Source organism: Marmota monax, unplaced genomic scaffold, assembly GCF_021218885.2.
Source record: "Marmota monax isolate L192 unplaced genomic scaffold, Marmota_monax_Labrador192_F-V1.1 WCK01_AAM20220418_F8-fsc00151, whole genome shotgun sequence".
Lineage (NCBI taxonomy): Eukaryota > Metazoa > Chordata > Mammalia > Rodentia > Sciuridae > Marmota > Marmota monax.
In genome coordinates, this window is record NW_026694226.1 from 2,262,306 (window position 1) to 2,280,871 (window position 18,566).

The 18,566-nt window shown below is 45.9% G+C and overlaps 2 protein-coding genes across 23 annotated transcripts in view; both read left to right on the forward strand.

Moving 5' to 3' along the window:
* R3hdm2 (R3H domain containing 2) overlaps positions 1 to 7,196 on the forward strand; it is a 152,144-nt gene extending 144,948 nt beyond the window's left edge. For all 22 annotated transcript variants that reach the window (XM_058586141.1, XM_046466566.2, XM_046466563.2 and 19 more), the window contains 5 exons: positions 1,473 to 1,642; positions 2,142 to 2,289; positions 4,038 to 4,135; positions 4,387 to 4,471; positions 5,632 to 7,196. In XM_058586141.1, the coding sequence (XP_058442124.1) occupies positions 1,473 to 1,642; positions 2,142 to 2,289; positions 4,038 to 4,135; positions 4,387 to 4,471; positions 5,632 to 5,972 (842 nt within the window). In that variant the 3' untranslated portion in view covers positions 5,973 to 7,196. The remainder of the gene's footprint in view (positions 1 to 1,472; positions 1,643 to 2,141; positions 2,290 to 4,037; positions 4,136 to 4,386; positions 4,472 to 5,631) is intronic.
* Positions 7,197 to 10,728: 3,532 nt separating this feature from the next.
* Positions 10,729 to 17,252, forward strand: Stac3 (SH3 and cysteine rich domain 3). The gene is made up of 11 exons (XM_046466578.2): positions 10,729 to 10,794; positions 11,055 to 11,319; positions 11,526 to 11,623; positions 11,831 to 11,903; positions 13,690 to 13,787; positions 15,501 to 15,567; positions 15,768 to 15,814; positions 16,071 to 16,156; positions 16,349 to 16,400; positions 16,490 to 16,627; positions 16,806 to 17,252. Exons 1-11 carry the CDS (start codon positions 10,729 to 10,731, stop codon positions 16,902 to 16,904), a joined length of 1,089 nt encoding a protein of 362 aa, XP_046322534.1. The 3' UTR covers positions 16,905 to 17,252.
* The last annotated feature ends 1,314 nt before the right edge of the window (positions 17,253 to 18,566 follow it).

Here is an 18,566-nt window from a genome sequence, read left to right on the forward strand (position 1 = left end):
TTTCCTTTCCTTTGACCAATACTACCTTGAGAAAAGCAATCATACTCACTTCCCAGCATGACTAGTGCCCAGGGCAAGAGGCAACATTTCCCATCATAGGAAGCAATATGGTGGCAGCAGTAGTAGCAATCCTGGAGCACAGAACCAGGAAAACAGCAGCATTACAGCAGATTTTTCAATCTAGTATACCTCAGCTCCTGTTTCTCTACTACCACACACAGGAACTCAGTCTCAACAGAATTTAGCCTGGGAGGTCAAGAGCAAACCCCCTGACTGGACAATCCCCTGTGGGGAAGCAGAAACTGTACCTATTCCTCCCTGGGGGAACTGTCCATCAACTACTTCTCCCTGACTTCTTACCTGTTTACCACGAAGAGGATTTAAGACAATATTCATCCTCATTGTGCCCTTTCCTTCCTCCATCCTGTGAGTTGATGAGGCTATCCATGGTTACCAGTGCCTATATTTAAGGGTTGCATCCCATCACCTGAAACTGTCATTGTAGCAGTCAGAATGTCTGAACTCCCATTGTCCTCCTCTGGTATTGGCCTCATTCAGAATCTCCTCATCCATTTCAGGAACTTCCTAATGGGTCTTCTTGCCACAGTTTTCCTCCCTTCACTATCCTACATTTTGCTATTTGGATTGGCAGTCAAAGCATCAGTTCTGTCCCAGTACCTCTAGGATAAAGTCCAAGCATCTTACCAAAATGCACTTCAAACTTTGACATTAACTCTTTGTTTAATGTCTGACTTGTTAGCAGACTATTCCTTTTAGGAGAGCAGGATCAGGCTTGTTCTTTGCACACTCAGTGCTCAGCCAAACGACTAGCACATTGTAAATGTTCAATAAATGTTTGTTTCATAAATATACCTCAGCTTTTGCTGCTTCCCCTACATAGTGCCTGTGTCTTCGCACCTCATGTCTTTTGTCATTTCCTAAACATGATGTATATTTCCATGCTATTCCCTCTGCTTGAAAGGTTTCCCACCCCACCCCACCCAACCCTTGGCCAAGAAATATTTCTGAAGTCTGGCTCCATGAAGCTGTGTGCATCTTCTCTAGTACAATCAGAACTTTCTGACTTACCTGTAGCCCTTACCAGAAAAACTTGTACATGTCTACAGCCCTTTATCATGCCCAGACCTTTGAGCAATCTGACCTGGGTATTTGGTAATACCCAACTCTGACGGAATGGAGTACTTTTTCTGCCAAGCATACCAAAGTGCCCCTCACCAGGTGAAGGCCAAGAGAGCACTGGCATCATCTCTCTTCCACTCAAACTTCCACTGGTTTGGGGAGAGGGAGTCAGAAGCCAAATCAGCAGTGATTTCAGATTCCTGGCAGGACACTGTTTGAGTGACCCTGAAGTGAGTTGGGTGTATTGCTTACTGGCTTTCCCACTCAGGGCTAACTGGAAGAATAAAATATACTTTGAATTCTCAACCAACTGCTTTTTTCCTGCCACTCAGGAGTGTCACCTTCAGGACCAGGAGTGGTGGTCATGCAACTGAATGTCCCTAATGGACCCCAGCCCCCCCAAAATCCATCCATGGTTCCATGGAATCACTGTAAATACTACAGCATGGACCAGCGGGGTCAGAAGCCTGGAGACCTGTACAATCCTGACACTAGCCCCCAGGTGAGTCCTCCAACCCTGCTTTGTCTTGGCAAGGGGACCAGAATATTCCCAGGGAGCAATCTTTGTTATTGACGGAGCAGCCTCTTTTACACATCTTTCCCTGGGTATTTTCGGGGGGAAACACAAGAAATTGAAGAGAGCATTCTCCATTAAGGAACCTAAAATCTAAGGTGGGAGAAGGAATACACTCTAGTAAATGCTCATCAGAGAATATTTTAAATGAAGGGTTGAAGCTCAGTGTTAGAGTGCTCACCTAGCTTAAATGAGGCCCTGGGTTCTATTCCCAGCACCACCAAAAAAAAAAAATTGCACATGGTATGTCAAAAGTGGATGTTAATTAATTAATTAAGGGTTAAGAAATCAGTTTCAAGGAGCAATCTGACTTTGGCAGAGTTCACAAGAGCAAATTATTTCCTGAGAGGTAAATTTAAAGCCACGCCATAGGAATATGCAGAGAATAATGTTTGGTTTATGTGATATGTGCTCCTCTCTTCCACAGGCCAACACACAAATGAGCAGCAGCCCTGTCACATCTCCTACTCAGTCTCCAGCACCCTCTCCTGTCACCAGCCTCAGCAATGTCTGCACAGGACTCAGTCCCCTGCCTGTCCTCACACAGTTCCCCCGGCCTGGGGGTCCAGCACAGGGTAGGGGGTTAGATTAGGGCTGGCTGCTGTGGAATTCACCATTCACAAACCACTTCTAGCTGGGGAAATTAGAGGGCAACAATAGTCAGGGAACCCATGTAACTGATTCAATTCTGGGAGCTAGCTTTTCTTTTAACATCCCTGTTGAGACCAACAACAACCTACCCACCTCTCTCGATGCCCTTAATTAACTTATTCCAGCCCTCCTTTATGTACTTGTATTTACTACCAAGTAGGGTAAAAGAGCTGGAGAAAAAGTTTATTGAACTTTCTAATGAACTAAAGAGTTTAGCCTATCATCAGTACTGAGTCTGAGGGCTGGGACTGTGGGACTGTGAGAATAGTATGGTTTTAAAAGAGGGAACACTGGGTTTGGGCTAAAACATGGGTTTCATTTCCACCACAAACTAGTTTTATGATGTTGAGCAAGTTATTTAAGCTCAGATCTAGACCTTAGTTTTCTGATCTATAAAAATGAGGTAAACATGAGATGAAGTTGAAGATAGTCTTGTTTGCTTTCTGACTTGACAGTCTCAAGCAATATAAAAATAAGATTAGGACTTAGGTTGTAGCTCCGTGGTAAAGTGCTTGCCTTGTTTGTGTGAGGCCCTGGGTTTGATCCTCAGCACCACATAAAAATGTAAATAAAAATAAAGATATTTTATCCATCTACATCTAAAAAAAATATATATATATATATATATAAGATAAGATTAGAAGTCAGGTACAGTGGTGCCTGCCTATAATCCCAGCAACTTGGTGGGGCGGGGGGGGCTAAGGCAGGAGGATCACAAGTTCAAGGCCAACCTCAGCAACTTAGCAAGACCCTAAGCAACTTAGCGACACACTGTCTCAAAATAAAAAGGGCTGAGGGATGTGGCTCAGTGGTTAAGTATCTCAAGGTTCAGTCCCTGTACCCAAAAAAAAAAAAAGATTATAGAATATGGTTTTAAAACTTTAAAGTGCTCTGAAATGTAACATTTTATTGGTGATAGGTAGCACTTGTGGTGCTTAATATGTACCAGACACTGCTATAAGTGCTTTATGTTCATTTATTCATTTGTCCTTCCAGCAATACTAAAGAGGGGAAAACACCCCAACATCATATTTCCAGTTGCAGAGCCAGTATTTTAATCTAAGCAATCTGGCACCAAGGCTGTGTTCTCATCCACCACACTGTATTACCTCTCACATGCATAAGGAACTTGGACCCTTGGGTTTGGGGGTGGAGGAAATCTGTATAAGAGATAAAAGACATTCACCAAGGGTCTATAGGTTTCTTCCTTTATCATTTCTGTAGGTTTCTGTCTATGAAAGCAACCCTTTTTGAGCTTCTATCTCTGAGTCATCTGCTTCACCCACCTGGGTGGACAAAGGACACAGTGTACAAAATGGAGAAATGTTCTCTCTCCCCATCCAGTCCTGGGGCAGGTGCTGGAGATGATGGATCTCCTTGAGGGCATCACCTGTACTGAGACAGACAGACTTCACTCAGGCACACAGATTCAGTGGTTCAAGGATACTCAGGGCTGCCTGGCAGGGATAATGGGGAGACAACAATGGGAGATACAGCTGAAAGCCAAGGTGTTTAGGAAGAAAGACAGCCCTTAAGTCAGACATGTGGGTCATTATAGAAAAGGTAGGAATAGTATACACTATGGCTCTTCAATTCCAGAGCCCCCTGAAGTTTCATAATAACCAAACTGTAAAGCTCAAACTTCAGAAAACCATCTGCTCTTACTCTCTAGGTGATGGGCGCTACTCCCTGTTGGGCCAGCCATTACAGTACAATCTATCCATCTGCCCTCCCTTGCTTCACAGCCAGTCAACTTACACGGTACACCAGGTAAGGGTGTCCACCGCCTTAGGGCCATCAGAACTGCCCCCTTTTCTCATCTGGGTGCCTATCTGTAAGCTATCTGCTCCAACCAGCTGTGTGGACAAACAAAAAATGGACTCTTGTTTCTCATTGGCCAATCCACCTTGTAGAGTGGACTCCTCATGGTTAGGTGCTACTCAGTCTCTCAAGCAGATACTGAAAAACAAGGTGGTCATTATTATTTACTTGGAGTGAGAGTTATCTTTCAAATGTTGAAGGGACAGAGTGGATTGAAGCACGGAAACCGCAGCAAGAGACAAGCACTCAAATCTGCCTCCACTGACCTGGGCACAGCAGATGTTGGTGAGTGGCAGAAGGCCAAATCCCTAAGAGAAAGTGCCCAGCTCTCTAGCCCTTTGGTACCAGTCCAGGATGAATAGGAAATCCAACTGAGGGTGGGGAATAGAAATCGAGCCTTTTGTGCTCAAGAGCAAACAAAAGCTGCACTAGTGAGTATCTCAGTCCCCTTACCAAGCCATTCTGGGTCCTGAGGCAGATCACAGTAAAAATTGGGAATAGCACAGTCATGGGAATTGCTGAGCCTCTTATTAGCCAACTGTCTCCTGGGAGCAGTCCTGATCTTAATGCTGGACATCTACCTTTGGGTAGTGCTAGACTTGATTTTGGAGGAAACTGATAGAGAATTATGGAAGAAGTAACTTTCTTCCTACAGGCCCTTCCATGCTATGAATACAAGGTCTCTCAGAATCCTATTTGCAGCAGTTAGCTGAACTGAAAGGAAAGGAAGGGAAACTCACTTTCCAAAATGTTAAGGAGGAAGAATCTATTTGGGGCAGCCTCTGGGTGGAAAAGGAACATGTTTCAGATTGATCTACTAAAGACCACAAGCAAAAATATTTCCTTCATAAGAATAACACCTTGCTGGGGGTGGAGCATCATTTCTCTGTTCACTTTTTATTTAAAACCCACTCTTTATTTAAAACCCACAGGCGCATTCCTGTAATCCCAGCAGCTCAGGATGCTGAGGCAGGAGAATTGCAAGTTCAAAGCCAGCCTCCGCAACCTAGTGAGGCCCTAAGCATCTTAGTGAGACCCTGTCTCTAAATAAAATATAAAAAAGGGCTGGGAATGTGTCTCATTAGATAAGCACCCCTGGGTTCAGTCCCTAATACCCCCCCCCCCAAAAAAAGTGACACCTGATGATAGAACACAGGTATTTGTCCTGAGATCATAAGCCTGGGATTCTGATTCCCAGACCCTTCTTACAAGCTACGTCTTTGGGTTAGGTGAAGAGAGTTTCGCTTTTTTCCCCCTGTTAAGTTTCCCTGATCAAAGTCTTAGGGAAGGGGTATTGGGTTGAATTGGGAAGGGGAGGAAAGGGCTAAGTGGCAAAGCTTTTAAGGACATTGTATACAGACTTAGCTGGATATTTCTTTGCCCAGCTGCTGTCCAATCCTTCTTACCCTATCTCTCACAAAATATCTTCTCTCCTCCCCTTCCAGTCCTTGGGCGCGTGCTGGAGGTGACAGATCTTCCTGAAGGCATCACTCGTACTGAGGCAGACAAACTCTTCACTCAACTTGCCATGTCCGGCGCCAAGATCCAGTGGCTCAAGGATGCTCAGGGGCTGCCTGGTGGGGGTGGAGGGGACAACAGTGGGACTGCCGAGAATGGCCGCCACTCAGACCTCGCTGCCTTTTACACCATTGTGGCTGTGTTTCCCAGCCCCCTGGCTGCCCAGAATGCCTCCCTTCGCCTGAACAACTCTGTGAGTCGCTTCAAACTTCGAGTGGCCAAAAAGAACTATGACCTGAGGATCCTGGAGCGAGCCAGTTCCCAATAAATGGAGAAGGGGAAGGAACTGTCACAATAGGGCCTGGGGACAGAGTGGAGAGGACCCAGATGGAACAGAGGCAGAAAGTAAGGAGACAGATGCCAAACTGGGGCCTAAGACTTTAGGGATGAAGAGGGAAACAGACTCACACTGGCACTGGACTCCTTGCCAATTCCCTGCCATGGGTCCCCTCTTTTTCCTTGATTGGACCCCCTTTGCTTCCCTCTCCTTCCCATCCTCTTCTATCATTTTTTTAATCTCTTCTTCCACCACAGAATTAATTTCTTATTTTTTTGGTCAGGTAGAATTGGGAGCATCCCACACTCCCCTCTTTATTCCCTTTCCATCCTATTTTCCCTTTCCTTTTTTGGTCTTTATGAGTATATTTATATGGACAGAATTAAGAAAAACAAAATTGATTTCCCCATTCTCTTACTTCCCCCATCTTGTCTCCCCAAACCCCCCAGAGTTAAAACTTGGGACTCCCCTTACCCCCAGAACACTTGTATATTGTTTGTTTGAGGTTTGTGCCACAGTAACAGACACAGTATTTAATTGCACATACAGATGTTTGCTGGATATATTCACTGTAAATTTTATTTAATCTGGTTTTTGTTTGTTTGTTTGGGGGATTACTTGGGGGGAGGTTGATTTTGTTTTTAAATATTAAAAAAAAAAAAAAAACTGACACTGGACATCAGTCACTGTTTCTCTGTTGCCGCCCTGGTGTGTATGGGAGGGTGAGGTGTGGGTTGAAGACCCTGGGTAGGTACAACCCCTACAGCTTGTGGGCAGCTGGGGAGGGTAGTTGTTGGGTTGGGATGGCTTTCCCCAGCATGTGCACATACCTCTCCCTAACACTATTCCTCCCTCTCCCCTGGACTCAATTTTGATAGAAGGCTAAGTTTTGTCAGTACTTTGGTTTGGGGCTCTTGCACCTCTGCTACAAACTGGTTCATCAAACATGTCACTTCTCTACTCTGAACCTCTGTGTCCCAAGAGTTTGCTTCCATCCTGTTAATTCTCATTTAGAGCCTTTGCAACTGATCTGGGGAGGGATGAGTGAAGTCTAGAACTGTGTTGAGATGCTATCCTCATTCCTATCTATCTAATCTTCTGAAAACTTTCAGAGATGGAGAACCTGGGCCTTTAGTCCGAAAGCCCAGAAGATTGGGTTCTACTTGGCAGAAACAGAACTAGAGGTTTCTTATAATAAAAGCTGTATCAACTGAACTTGTAGTGCCCATGTGTGTTCAGCAGTCTCTGTCCTGTGCAGCTGAAGAAAAATGAAGAGCAGAAGTAACCTGCCTGCAAGATAGAACTTTCTACCTACGGACCCTCTGGGCTATACTGTTCTGTAACCCTTCAGAGGAGAACCATTAAAGAGGCTGTAGACTGCTGGGTATGGTGGTGCATGCTGTAATCCCAGCAGTTTGGGAGGCTGAGGCAGTAGGATTACAAGTTAAAGGCCAGCCTCTACAATTTAGTGAGGCTCTAAGCAACTTAGAGAGACCCTGTCTCAAAGAATAAAAAAGGGCTGGGGATGTGGTTCAGTGCTTAAGTGCCCCTGGGTTCACTCCCCTGAATCCCACTCCCCGCCCCAAAAAAACTGTAGACTCACCCATTCAGAATTCCCTTTTCAATTTCATCTACCTCTTAAAGAGAGCAAAGAGCAGTGAGTAAAAATGACATTGCCTTGGAAATCTAGGCCTGGGTAGCTCTATCTCTAGTCAAGCTCCTCCTAGAGATTGTCTAACCCAACCTCCAATGTGGTCTTTTGTCTCACAAATACAAGGGATAGTGCATGAGAGGCAAGCACTCTACCAACTGAGCTATATCCCCAGCCCTCCATTACCCTCTGAAGATAGTGTCTTTCAACCATGTCACAGTCCAATTAGCTGTATCTTTGTGAGAGAAAAATGCCATATATTAGGACATCAGAGGTAAGAGGTAGAATCAGGGAATAAAAAAAGAGCTATAATTCTACCAGTGCAATGGTGCTTTCCCGGCAACTCAGAAGTCTGAGATGGGAGGATCAAAAGTTTGAGCCCAGGGCTGGGGCTGTAGCTGAGTGGCAGAGTGCTTGTCTAGCATGTGCAAGGCACTGGGTTTGATCCTCAGACCACATTAAAAAAGTAAACAACAGTCTGGGGTTGTGGCTCAGTGGTAGACCACTCACCTAGCATGTGCCAGGCCCTGGGTTCAATCCTCAGCACTACATAAATAAATAGAATAAAGCTATTGTGTCCAATTACAACTAAAAAATAAATATTTAAAAATAAACAAACAAAATATGGGGCTGGGGCTGTAGCTCAGTGGTAGAGCACCCACCTTGCACATGTGAGGCACTGAGTTCAATTCTCAGCACCATATAAAAATAAATAAAGATACTGTGTCCATCTACAACTAAAAAACTATTAAAAAAATAATACGGGGAGGGGATGGGGTTGTGGCTCAGCATAGAGCACTTGCCTCGCACGTGTGAGGCACTGGGTTTGATCCTCAGCACCACATAAAAATAAGTAAACAAAGGTACTGTGTCCATCTACAACTAAAAAAAAAAATAAAAGTTTGAGCCAGCATAGGCAATCTAGTGAGACCCTGTCCCAAAAAATAATAAGGGCTAAGGGGTATAAGTCAGGTACAGTGAGTGTCCCTGGATTCAATCCCTGGCACTACACACACACACAAAAAAAAAAAAAAAGGGAAGAGAATATACTTACAAATGATTAAACACTCCCTAAACTTGTCAAGGGTTGCCTCTACCTGGGTTTTATACTCTTACTCCCCAGATACCCTCAGATAAAAGTCCCAGCCCCCCCCCCCTTTTTTTAGGTGTTTTATTGTTTGTTTTTGTTTTTATTTTGCTTTGGTACTGTGGATGATTTAACCCCGAAGTATTTAACCACCGAGCTATATCCACAGCCCTTTTTCAAATTTTGAGGCAGTCTCATTAAGTAAGTTGCTTAGGGCCTTGCTAAGTTGCTGAGAGGCTGGCCTTGAACTTGGAATCCTACTGCCTCAGCCTTCTGAGTTGTGTGTATGTGCCTGTGAGCCACTATACTGGCTCCAGCTCTTTTTCAGTAACTCTTATAGTTCCTTCACCCTGAGGACAAGATTTTAGAGGAATAGGGAGAAAGAAGTCTCTAGGAGCAGTGGAAAGGAACAAAGAGTACTACTTATCCCTCATTCCCTTACAGGACAGTACGTGCCCCTGACCACCACAGATGAGAAATCAATCTAATGTGGCTGATAAGAGAGCTCTGAGAATCCAAATTATCCTTTCCTCACCAGTTCCCAGGCCTTTCCTAGACTAAGGGCTTGAAGTGAGATCAATGTTTGAGGGTATATAAACACGTGGCCACGGGAAGACAATGGCTGAGAGTATATGTCTACTTAGGTAGCCTAGGGAAGGTAGAATTGGGAACCTGTTGGGACCTTTGGAAAATTGTTTTTTAATTCATCTTGACTTCACCTTCAGACATCTAAAATCCCCTCAAACAAGTCTGGACATAGTGATTCATGCCTATAATTTGGGAGGCTGAGACAGAAGGACTGCAAATTTGAGGTTAGCTTGGACAACTTAGTGAGACCCTATCTCAAAAGAAAAAAAAGGATTGGGGATGTAGCTTAGATGATAAAGTGCCACTGGTTTCAATCTTCAGTACCCACCCACGCCACCAAATACAATCTCTTCAAGTATGTGGCATGAAGAGAAACTGCCCCTTCCTGACTAGCGGGTACTGACCTACTCACCATAAGAATCAGGGAAGGACAACCCTGGGGGATGGGAGGAGTTAGGGTCCAGCCCTGCCCCAGACCTCCTCTCGTGTCCAATTTCTCTGTGTCAGCTGTGCCGTTCAGCTGTCCATTTTCCTTCAGCCCTGTCATCTCACACTGACACCAAGACAAGAGGCTAGCGGCCTACAAAATACCGTCTGGGTGGCTGGTGTGAGTACGGAGGGTATTGGGGGGGCTTAGCCCCCAAGGAAGAGGACCAGTCCTTCCCCAGCACCACCTCAGGCCTCAGGGTCTCCCTCTTCCCTCCAGAGACGGTGGACTGGTTTAGGGAATCCCAAACGTAAGTTTCCCCTTCATCCTCTTTCCATTTCCAAGACTGCTCTCCCCAATCCATAGTCTATTCAGCTTCTTCATTTCTCTCCTTATCTGTGAGTAGTTGGGTTTTAGAAGTGAAATTATTACTCCAGGATTAGCTAGGATTGAAGGTGGGGGTGGGGTGGGGTCCAGGGAATAAAGTAAGGGAAGGAAAGGCTCATATTACTCTGAAAACCTAAAATAGCTGAGGCCTAAGGCAAGCTGGGACAGAACTAGGCATGGGCCCCAGGGTTCAGGAAAGAGGGGAAGGAAATGTCTCAGTCCATCCTTCCATGTGTGCACTCCAGAATGCAATGTTAAACTTCTTGAAGAGGGGATGTGGAAAGGTGTGTCACATTTCTATTCCCCATGAATAGGAAAATGCGTGAAACCAGACAGCCTTAAGTATTATGTTGGGGCTGTAAACTCTGGGGCTACCCCTTGGGGCAGAAGGATGGGTATTAGTGTGAGAAACTTTAGCCTGTTGGTCTTTTTTCTAGATCTTCATGAAATATTTCTGTTCATAAGCCCTACTGAAAGATCTCTGTCTACCCAAATTTCTCCCAAAGCTTCCCCTTCAAGGACCACCGTACTTTAAAGGATAGAAATAAGGGAGGGAAGAATGGCAGTCAAAATTTAGATTTCATAGTGGGGTCCAACCTCTTGCAGGATGACAGAAAAGGAGGTGCTGGAGTCCCCTAAGCCCTCCTTCCCAACAGAGACTCCGCAAAGTGGGGTGAGTCTGGGCCTCTCACCACTGGGTGTGGGCGGCTGGGAAGCCATTACAGCTTCTACAAGAAAGTGCTTAAAATGACCCCACTTGTGTATGACTCATTTATTTTTAGAATGCTATTCAGCACCTGTACCCCAAACCCCTAACCCTGGGGCAGATTGCTTGACCCAAGTTAGGAAAATGTCCAGTTGGCTTTGACTCCAGCTACCCTAGGAAGAGCAAAAGTCCTTTTAACACTGGATTTCCTTCACTCCTTCCCTCAGCTACAGCGGCTGAAGCAGTTATTCAGGAAGGGTTCTCCAGGGACAAAGGAGATGGAGCTTCCCCCAGAGCCCCAGGTCAATGGGGAGGCAGTAGGAGCTGGGGGTGGGCCCATCTACTACATCTATGAGGAAGAGGAGGAAGAAGAAGAAGAGGAGGAGCCACCCCCAGAACCTCCTAAGCTTATCAATGACAAGCCCCACAAATTCAAAGATCACTTCTTCAAGAAGCCAAAGTTCTGTGATGTCTGTGCCCGGATGATTGTGCGTGAGTTATAAAGGGAAGTAGAGAGAATGTGATGTTGAAGGCAGGGGGTGGGGACAGGTTGTAGGAGAAAAATATTTGCAATGGATAGATGGGCTGTGTCAAGATTCAGCTTATGAAAATATGATTAGAGGGAAGCACAGAGTAACTGTGGGGTACAAAGGGAAAGGGCAAGCTGGATTCTTACCCAATGTTCTCCCCCTCCCAAGTCAATAACAAATTTGGGCTCCGCTGTAAGAACTGCAAAACCAACATCCATGAACATTGTCAATCCTATGTGGAGATGCAGAGATGCTTCGGCAAGATCGTGAGTAGGGTCTGGGGAATGAGAGAGTAAGAGGGAGGGCACATGTTTCCAGTTACCCCCTTGTTGGTCCCTCAAGTCATCCCATACATCTTCCTGCTTTCTCGGCTCATCTCTCTTACTCTGATAAGGGGTAAGCATTCATGGGAGAAGTGGGGTGCTGGGCCCTACCTTGCTATCTCTAATGCTGCCCTCCATCCCATCCTACAGCCACCTGGTTTCCGTCGGGCCTATAGCTCCCCACTCTACAGCAACCAGCAGTATGCTTGTGTCAAAGATCTCTGTAAGTGCCTCATAATGAACCTGAGGGAGTGGGCAAGACCCAGAGATGGTTTCACACCACTTTTAGCTTTAGAAGCCAGATTCTGAAACAGAAATATTCTATTTCCCATAGTTTTCACTTAATATTTTTGGAGTCATTTTGGTTGCAGTCAACATTCCCGTTTTAGCTAGGCATGGTGGTGGTACATACCTATAATTCCAGCTACTTGGGAAGTTGAAGCAAAGGCCAGCATGAGCAATTCAATGAGACTCTATTTAAAAAAAAAAAAAATAGGATGATGCTCAGTTGTTGCTGGATTCAATCCTCTGCTCTCCAAGAGAAAAAAAAAAAACTGTAAACTAAGAGGAGTGAGATTTAGCTAGAACTACATGGAGCTAGCAGAGGTGGAGTCAAGACTGAGAACTTAATCTTCGCTTCAAAATCTGTGTTCTTCACATGCAAAACCATTTATTTTTTATAATATTTATTTTATGGTTGTAGTTAGACATAATACCTTTATTTTTATTTATTTTTATATGGTGCTGAGGATGGAACCCAGGGCCTCGCACGTGCTAGACAAACGCTCTATCGCTGAGCCACAACCCCAGGCCTTCAAAACCATTTCTAAACAAGAACAAGGTTTCTAGATTGTCCTTATCCTTGTTATAGTATCATGCCAGACTTAGGACCAGACTCAAAAGTTGTGGACAACCTGGAAAGTTCCTAATTTGATAATCCTTAAAAAATTATTCATTGCGGGGCTGGGGATACAGCTCAGTTGGTAAAGTGCTTGCCTTCTGTGCACAAGGCCCTGGGTTCAATCCCCAGCACCACCACCAATAAAAAAAAAAAAAATTCATTGATAATTTGTTCAATGTCACCAAACAGTGTGAGAAGCATGGGTGAAAAAGAAGAGCCCACTGGTTGTGACACCCAGTTTGTACATGCTTCTCAGCAAAGCAGAAGGCAGCAGTTAAGGGAGCATTCACCTTAGGAGAATAGTGATTCCAAGTATGCCCTAACTCCCAAAAAGTGTACAAGGTTGGCCGGGCACAGTGGTGCATGCCTGTAATCCCAGTGGCTTGGGAGACAAAGGCAGGAGGATCTTGAGTTCAAAGCCAGCCTCAGCAAAAAGCGAGGTACTAAGCAACTCAGTGAGACCCTGTCTCTAAATAAAATACAAAATAGGGCTGGTGATGTGGCTTAGTGGCTGAGTGCCCCTGAGTTCAATCCCTGGTACCCCACCCCCCCCAAAAAATGTAGAAGGTTGTCTTTCCAATATCATATAATTTGTCTGGAAGGAATTCTGATCAATATTTTTTCTCTATTATATTACTTTTCCAGTTATTTTATTTATTTATTTATTTATTTATTTGGTATAGAGATTGAGCCCCCCAGGGTACTTTACTACTGAGCCACATTCCTAGCCTTTTCCATTTTTTATTTTGAGTCTGGGTCTGGATAAATTTCTTAGGGTCTTGCTAGGTTGCTGAGGGTTGCCTCAAACCTGCAATCTTCCTGCTTCAGCATCCTGAGTCACTGGATGTGTGCCACCATGCCTGGCTCCAGTGATGTTTTTTAGGACCATTTACCCTTTATAGATTAGTGTTATGCAGCTAATCCTTCTCTAACCCTTCCCTCCCCTTTCTCCCTCTATCTTTTTCTCTCTCACACACACACACATACACAGTCACCATGGATACCTAGTTACCCAATCTCCCCACTTCTCTCTTCTTTAGGAGGTCTCTTTTCTCCAAGCCTTTCTCTGCCTCCCCTATAATGTCTTCCTTCTCTTCCATTTCACTAGCTGCTGCCAATCGCAATGATCCTGTGTTTGAAACTCTGCGCACTGGGGTAATCATGGCAAACAAGGAACGGAAGAAGGGCCAGGCAGATAAAAAAAATGTGAGCCTCATACATTCCTACTGGGTCCCTACTAGGAATTCCATGGGGCAGGTTATTTTCCCCTTTGGAAAGCTGACAGGAACTATAAATCCTTTTCCCCAAAAATGGCACAATTCCTAACAGACACATCTTTGCATGCAAATATAGAGGACTTTATGCACATGCTGTGGCTCACCATGGGCCTTGGTTAAGAACTACTGTCATATAGTGTGTTTCTCAACTCCCTTTTGAAATTGTCAGATTAAATACCACAGAAGGCTAGGCTCCATGTCCTTGGCATTGCTGGATAACAGAGGCATGAGTTGTGCTTTTGGATTTGGGGAAAAGAATTTGTCATTTCCAAGTAATCAGAAAATTCTAGAGCCATACAAAGAGGGTCTGTGAAGATCATTCAGTTTGACCCATTCATCTTACAGATGATGAAACTGAAGCACAAAGCTATTGGCCAAGAACAGCCTCATTTCCATTTACAATAGAGTTGCTAGATTGGTAATATAGACTTGTGTTCAGTTCTGCAAGGAATTTATATCTTTCTAAACAACCACTATGGACTAATATGGATGATAGTTACAGTTGGATCAATTCCTCAGATTGATTGAATGGCAGTATACCAAAGAGTCTAGGTCCTTTAGGAGTTTCCAACTAAAGGGAGATTTCTGAGGCCTTACAACATGATTTGGTCCATGGTCCTCATTGATGACCTTTTTTCTCATTGATAAAAATGAAGTTGTGTGAAAGCTAAGAGGGAAAACATATAATGAATAATATATTTTAAATTCTTACAAACTAAAAGAGCCAAAACTTATAATTTTAAATTTCTTTAAGAAAAATATACTTATCTGAGAAGGTTGGGCACAGATTAGGGATTTCTGTGGTGTGAACTATAATTTACAAAACCTTAGCTTTGCTTCCAGAAAGGATAGCATACTTTTGGATTCTGTTCTTTTAAATTAATTCAGGAAAAAAAAAAACTGTGCTGCCCACTTCCCTCTCCCCCGTCCTCACTCTTTGGTACTGGGGATTGAACCCAGGGGGCTTGCCATTAAGCTCCATCCCCAGCCCCTTTTATTTTATTTTATTTTTTAATTTGGAGACAGGGTCTCACTGAGTTGCTTAGGGACTCACTAAGTTGCTGAGGCTGGCTTTGAACTTGTGATCCTCCTGCCTCAGTCTCTCAAATTGCTGGGATTATAAGCCTGTGCCACTGCACCAGCCTATTTTTCTCTTACACAGTGGAATACTTTTAAAGGGCAGATAGTACAATGAAAGACCTGGAATCATGGGGATGATTTGAAGGGACTAAAAATTATTAGAGAAGAAAAGCCAGAAAGGACATATCAGCTTTCCTCAGCTATTTAAGGAGGCCATATTTGTTTCACATTTATAGCTCCAGAGGGCAAATCAAGACTAATAACTGAAGATTACAGGTAGAATAACATAGGCTCAAGGCAGGGAACTGCCCTAAAATTGCACAGGGTTACTTTGTAAGGTAGTAAACTCCATGCCATTAGCTACATTCAAACACAGGTAGGTGACCTACCTGCCAGCTGTTTCAGAAGAAGTCTCTGCATTAAGCAGATGGTTAGACTAGATGTTTCCTCCTTCTTCCAACCCTGAGATCCTATTATTCTATAGTTCTCTGGCCTGACTGGAGAGCCAGGGTAAGCATGGGTTCCAAAGGTAATATTTCTCTAACTCTGGTATCCCCTTCAGCCTCTAGCAGCCATGATGGAGGAGGAGCCAGAGTCTGCCAGGCCAGAAGAAGGGAAACCCCAGGATGGTGAGTGTTAATCACCTCTATCTACAGAAATGGGGTAGGTTTATGTGTGGGGTTCAGTTATGTGTGGCACAGAGAGTGGAGAGGCAAGGGGTGGACCAGGCTTAAAAAAAAAAAAAAAAAAAAGATTGCCTTTCAACACAAGGGAAAGAAAATGAGGCCTACACTCCAGGAGGCAAAAACATTTGTGTTTCCCATCCCAGGTAACCCTGAAGGGAGCAAGACGGCTGAGAAAACACCTGATGACAAAGTGAGAATCCTTTCTCCCTGTAAGGATCCCAGTCCTCTCCCCAGCCCAGGTCTGATACCATGTATGGCCTCAGCAGAAGTTCCCATCACCCTTTTCCTTGCTTTGCCACATCCAGTACACACACACACACACACACACAAACACACTAAGCTCAAGACTTAGGAGTTGGAATGTAATATGTCTAGAGAATGCTCCTCAATGTGGGGTACAAAGAGGAGCCCTGAAACGCATTACCCCCACCCCCTTTCATCCCCAGCACAAGCAGCCTGGCTTCCAGCAGTCTCATTATTTTGTGGCTCTCTATCGGTTCAAAGCCCTGGAAAAGGACGATCTGGATTTTCCGTGAGAGGCCTTCAGAGGAGAGGGTGGGGAGTACTGGGGAATGAAGAAGGGAGAGCTTGACTCCCTATGGGAAATGAAAAGGGGGAACCCCAAGCTTGGATCCTACTTGGGCTGGACTTTTCGGGGCACACCCAGGGAGTGGTATATGAGGCAGGCGACTAAATCTCAAAGGCCTCTTCCTTCCTCTCCCAGGCCCGGAGAGAAGATCACAGTCATTGATGACTCCAATGAGGAGTGGTGGCGAGTAAGAGAAATGGCAGGGGCTAGGGGTGGGGTATGTGTTAAATATAAAACCTGAAGTGAGAGATTGAATCTTCCCATTGTCTTCCTTAGGGGAAAATCGGGGAGAAGGTTGGATTTTTCCCTCCAAACTTCATCATTCGAGTTCGGGCTGGAGAACGCGTGCACCGTGTAACAAGATCTTTCGTGGGGAACCGCGAGATAGGGCAGATCACTCTCAAGAAGGACCAGGTATCTCTGGTGCTCCAACCGAATCCCAAGCCTGAATGCTTCTCAGCGGGTCACTCTCCTTGGAGATCATAACCCATTAATGAGACTAGGACGAGCTTCTGTACCCCAAGATCCGCTGCTCTCATCTTCTGCCTTTTCCCTCAATTCCTGTCTTAGTCTCTAATACTTAAATTTCTAGATCGTGGTGCAGAAAGGAGACGAAGCCGGCGGCTACGTCAAGGTCTACACCGGTCGCAAGGTGGGGCTGTTTCCCACCGACTTCCTGGAGGAGATTTAGGCGTGAAGGCGCCTGCAGTCGGGAGACACCCATCCCCATTCCGGGCGGGCCCAGTGGAGGTTGGGGAGAAAAGAGACAAAAGCAACTGGACTGCTGGGGGCGTGGGGTTTAGGAAGGCTCTGGGAAGGGACTGGTTCCTGCCTCCCTCCCCACCCCTGGCCTAGGGCCTCGGATACCTGGTACTCGAGCAGCCCGCAACTTCTCCGCCCATCTTGAGAGAGAAGACATCTCCACTAAGGAGGCGTCCAGGGGTATTGCGGGTACGAACTTATTTGAATGCTGCAAATTTATTAAAGTTTTGACAAGCCGAGCGCTGTAGTGTGCGCTTGTAATCCCAACAAATCGCGAGGCTGAGGCAGAAGGATCCTAAATTCGAGCGCAGCCTCAGCAATTTTGTGAGACCCTGTCTCAAAAAACAAACAATAATAATAATATTTTAAAAACTGGGGATGTAGCTCGTGGTAAAATGCTCGAGGGCTTAATCCGCGGTACCAAATAAAGTTTTGACAAAAGTTAGAAAAGTTTGTTCTTTGGGGACGAGGAGAAGGCCTGCAATGGAGTGGGAATCCTCTCCAGCTGTCCCCAGTCTCTCCCATAAGGTATCAAACTTATCTGGGCTGAGACTGATGGTAGGCAGGGGGATAGGTGGGGGAGCTGGACTGGAGTCGTCATCCCAGAGCCCCCACTGCTGGAAGCAGGATTGCGTGTCAAGATAGGTATCTCAGCTCTTGAAGGTTTAGCCGCGGGCGGCCCTTTGCATTTTAGAAACTGGCTCAGCGCCGAGTTAGGCCACCAGGGGGCGATGCAAGATCTCGGTTGGAGAGGGAAGGATAGGGACAGGCTGTAGCGGGTGGACAAGGGTAGAAAACGAGAGACACCAAGCCCGAGACCCTAGGCCTGGAGGGGGTGGGGTGCGTGCCGTCTCCATGGCAACACTTCCTCAAGTCCTCCGGGAACCCAGTTAGCGAGGCCGGGGGGCCTAACCCCTCCCTCGCGGCCCCTGCCCTAGTCCTTTCCGACAGGTACTGAGTGTGAGGACTCGGGGCAGACAGCTAACTGGCTTTCCGCTGAGACCCCCTGCGGCGCGCTGTATGCAAATGTTATTATTTGCATATGCAAATATGCAAATACGCCGGCCCTGGTCAGGGCGGCAGGTGGCGAGGAGCGGGAAGGTGTGGGGAAGAGAGCAGAAGGAGACGAGGAGATTGGGGACCTGGGAACCGACCAGTGAGAGGCAGCCTAGGGTGGTCGCTGGAGTGAGGCAGGCAGAGGGTCTTGGGCTTGATGGCGGGTGGGGGAGGGTCAGCCTGGCCAGCCAGAAGCTCCTCTTCTCGTCAGCCCGTTGTCTGCCAGGACTGAGGTTGGCACCGCCTAGCAAGGTTGGCAGCGGGAGCCCGGGCACCATCTGCTCCTGGCGGAGGGAGGGCAGAGGCTCAGCTGGGCTGGGGAAGTGGAGGGCCCGGGACGGGCGTTCTCCCCCTCCCCGCCTCTTCCTTACAGAAGGCTGAAGTGATGGGGGTAGGGAAACACGCAAGACTCGCTGCAGGACTGGATTCAGTTTCTTGTTCCCTTTGCCCTTGACTGTCCCGGATGCGGGGATAGGGAGCAGGGTCATTCAGAAGACTCAGGCAGCACCCGTTTTAATCACGCATGGGTTAGGTT

Coding starts and splice junctions, on each gene's coding strand:
- Stac3 (XM_046466578.2), top strand. CDS start 10,729: ATGACAGAAAAGGAGGTGCTGGAGTCCCCTAAGCCCTCCTTCCCAACA. Junction 16,157..16,348: donor AAGGACGATCTGGATTTTCC/GTGAGAGGCCTT, acceptor TTCCTCTCCCAG/GCCCGGAGAGAAGATCACAG. Junction 16,628..16,805: donor TCACTCTCAAGAAGGACCAG/GTATCTCTGGTG, acceptor TTAAATTTCTAG/ATCGTGGTGCAGAAAGGAGA.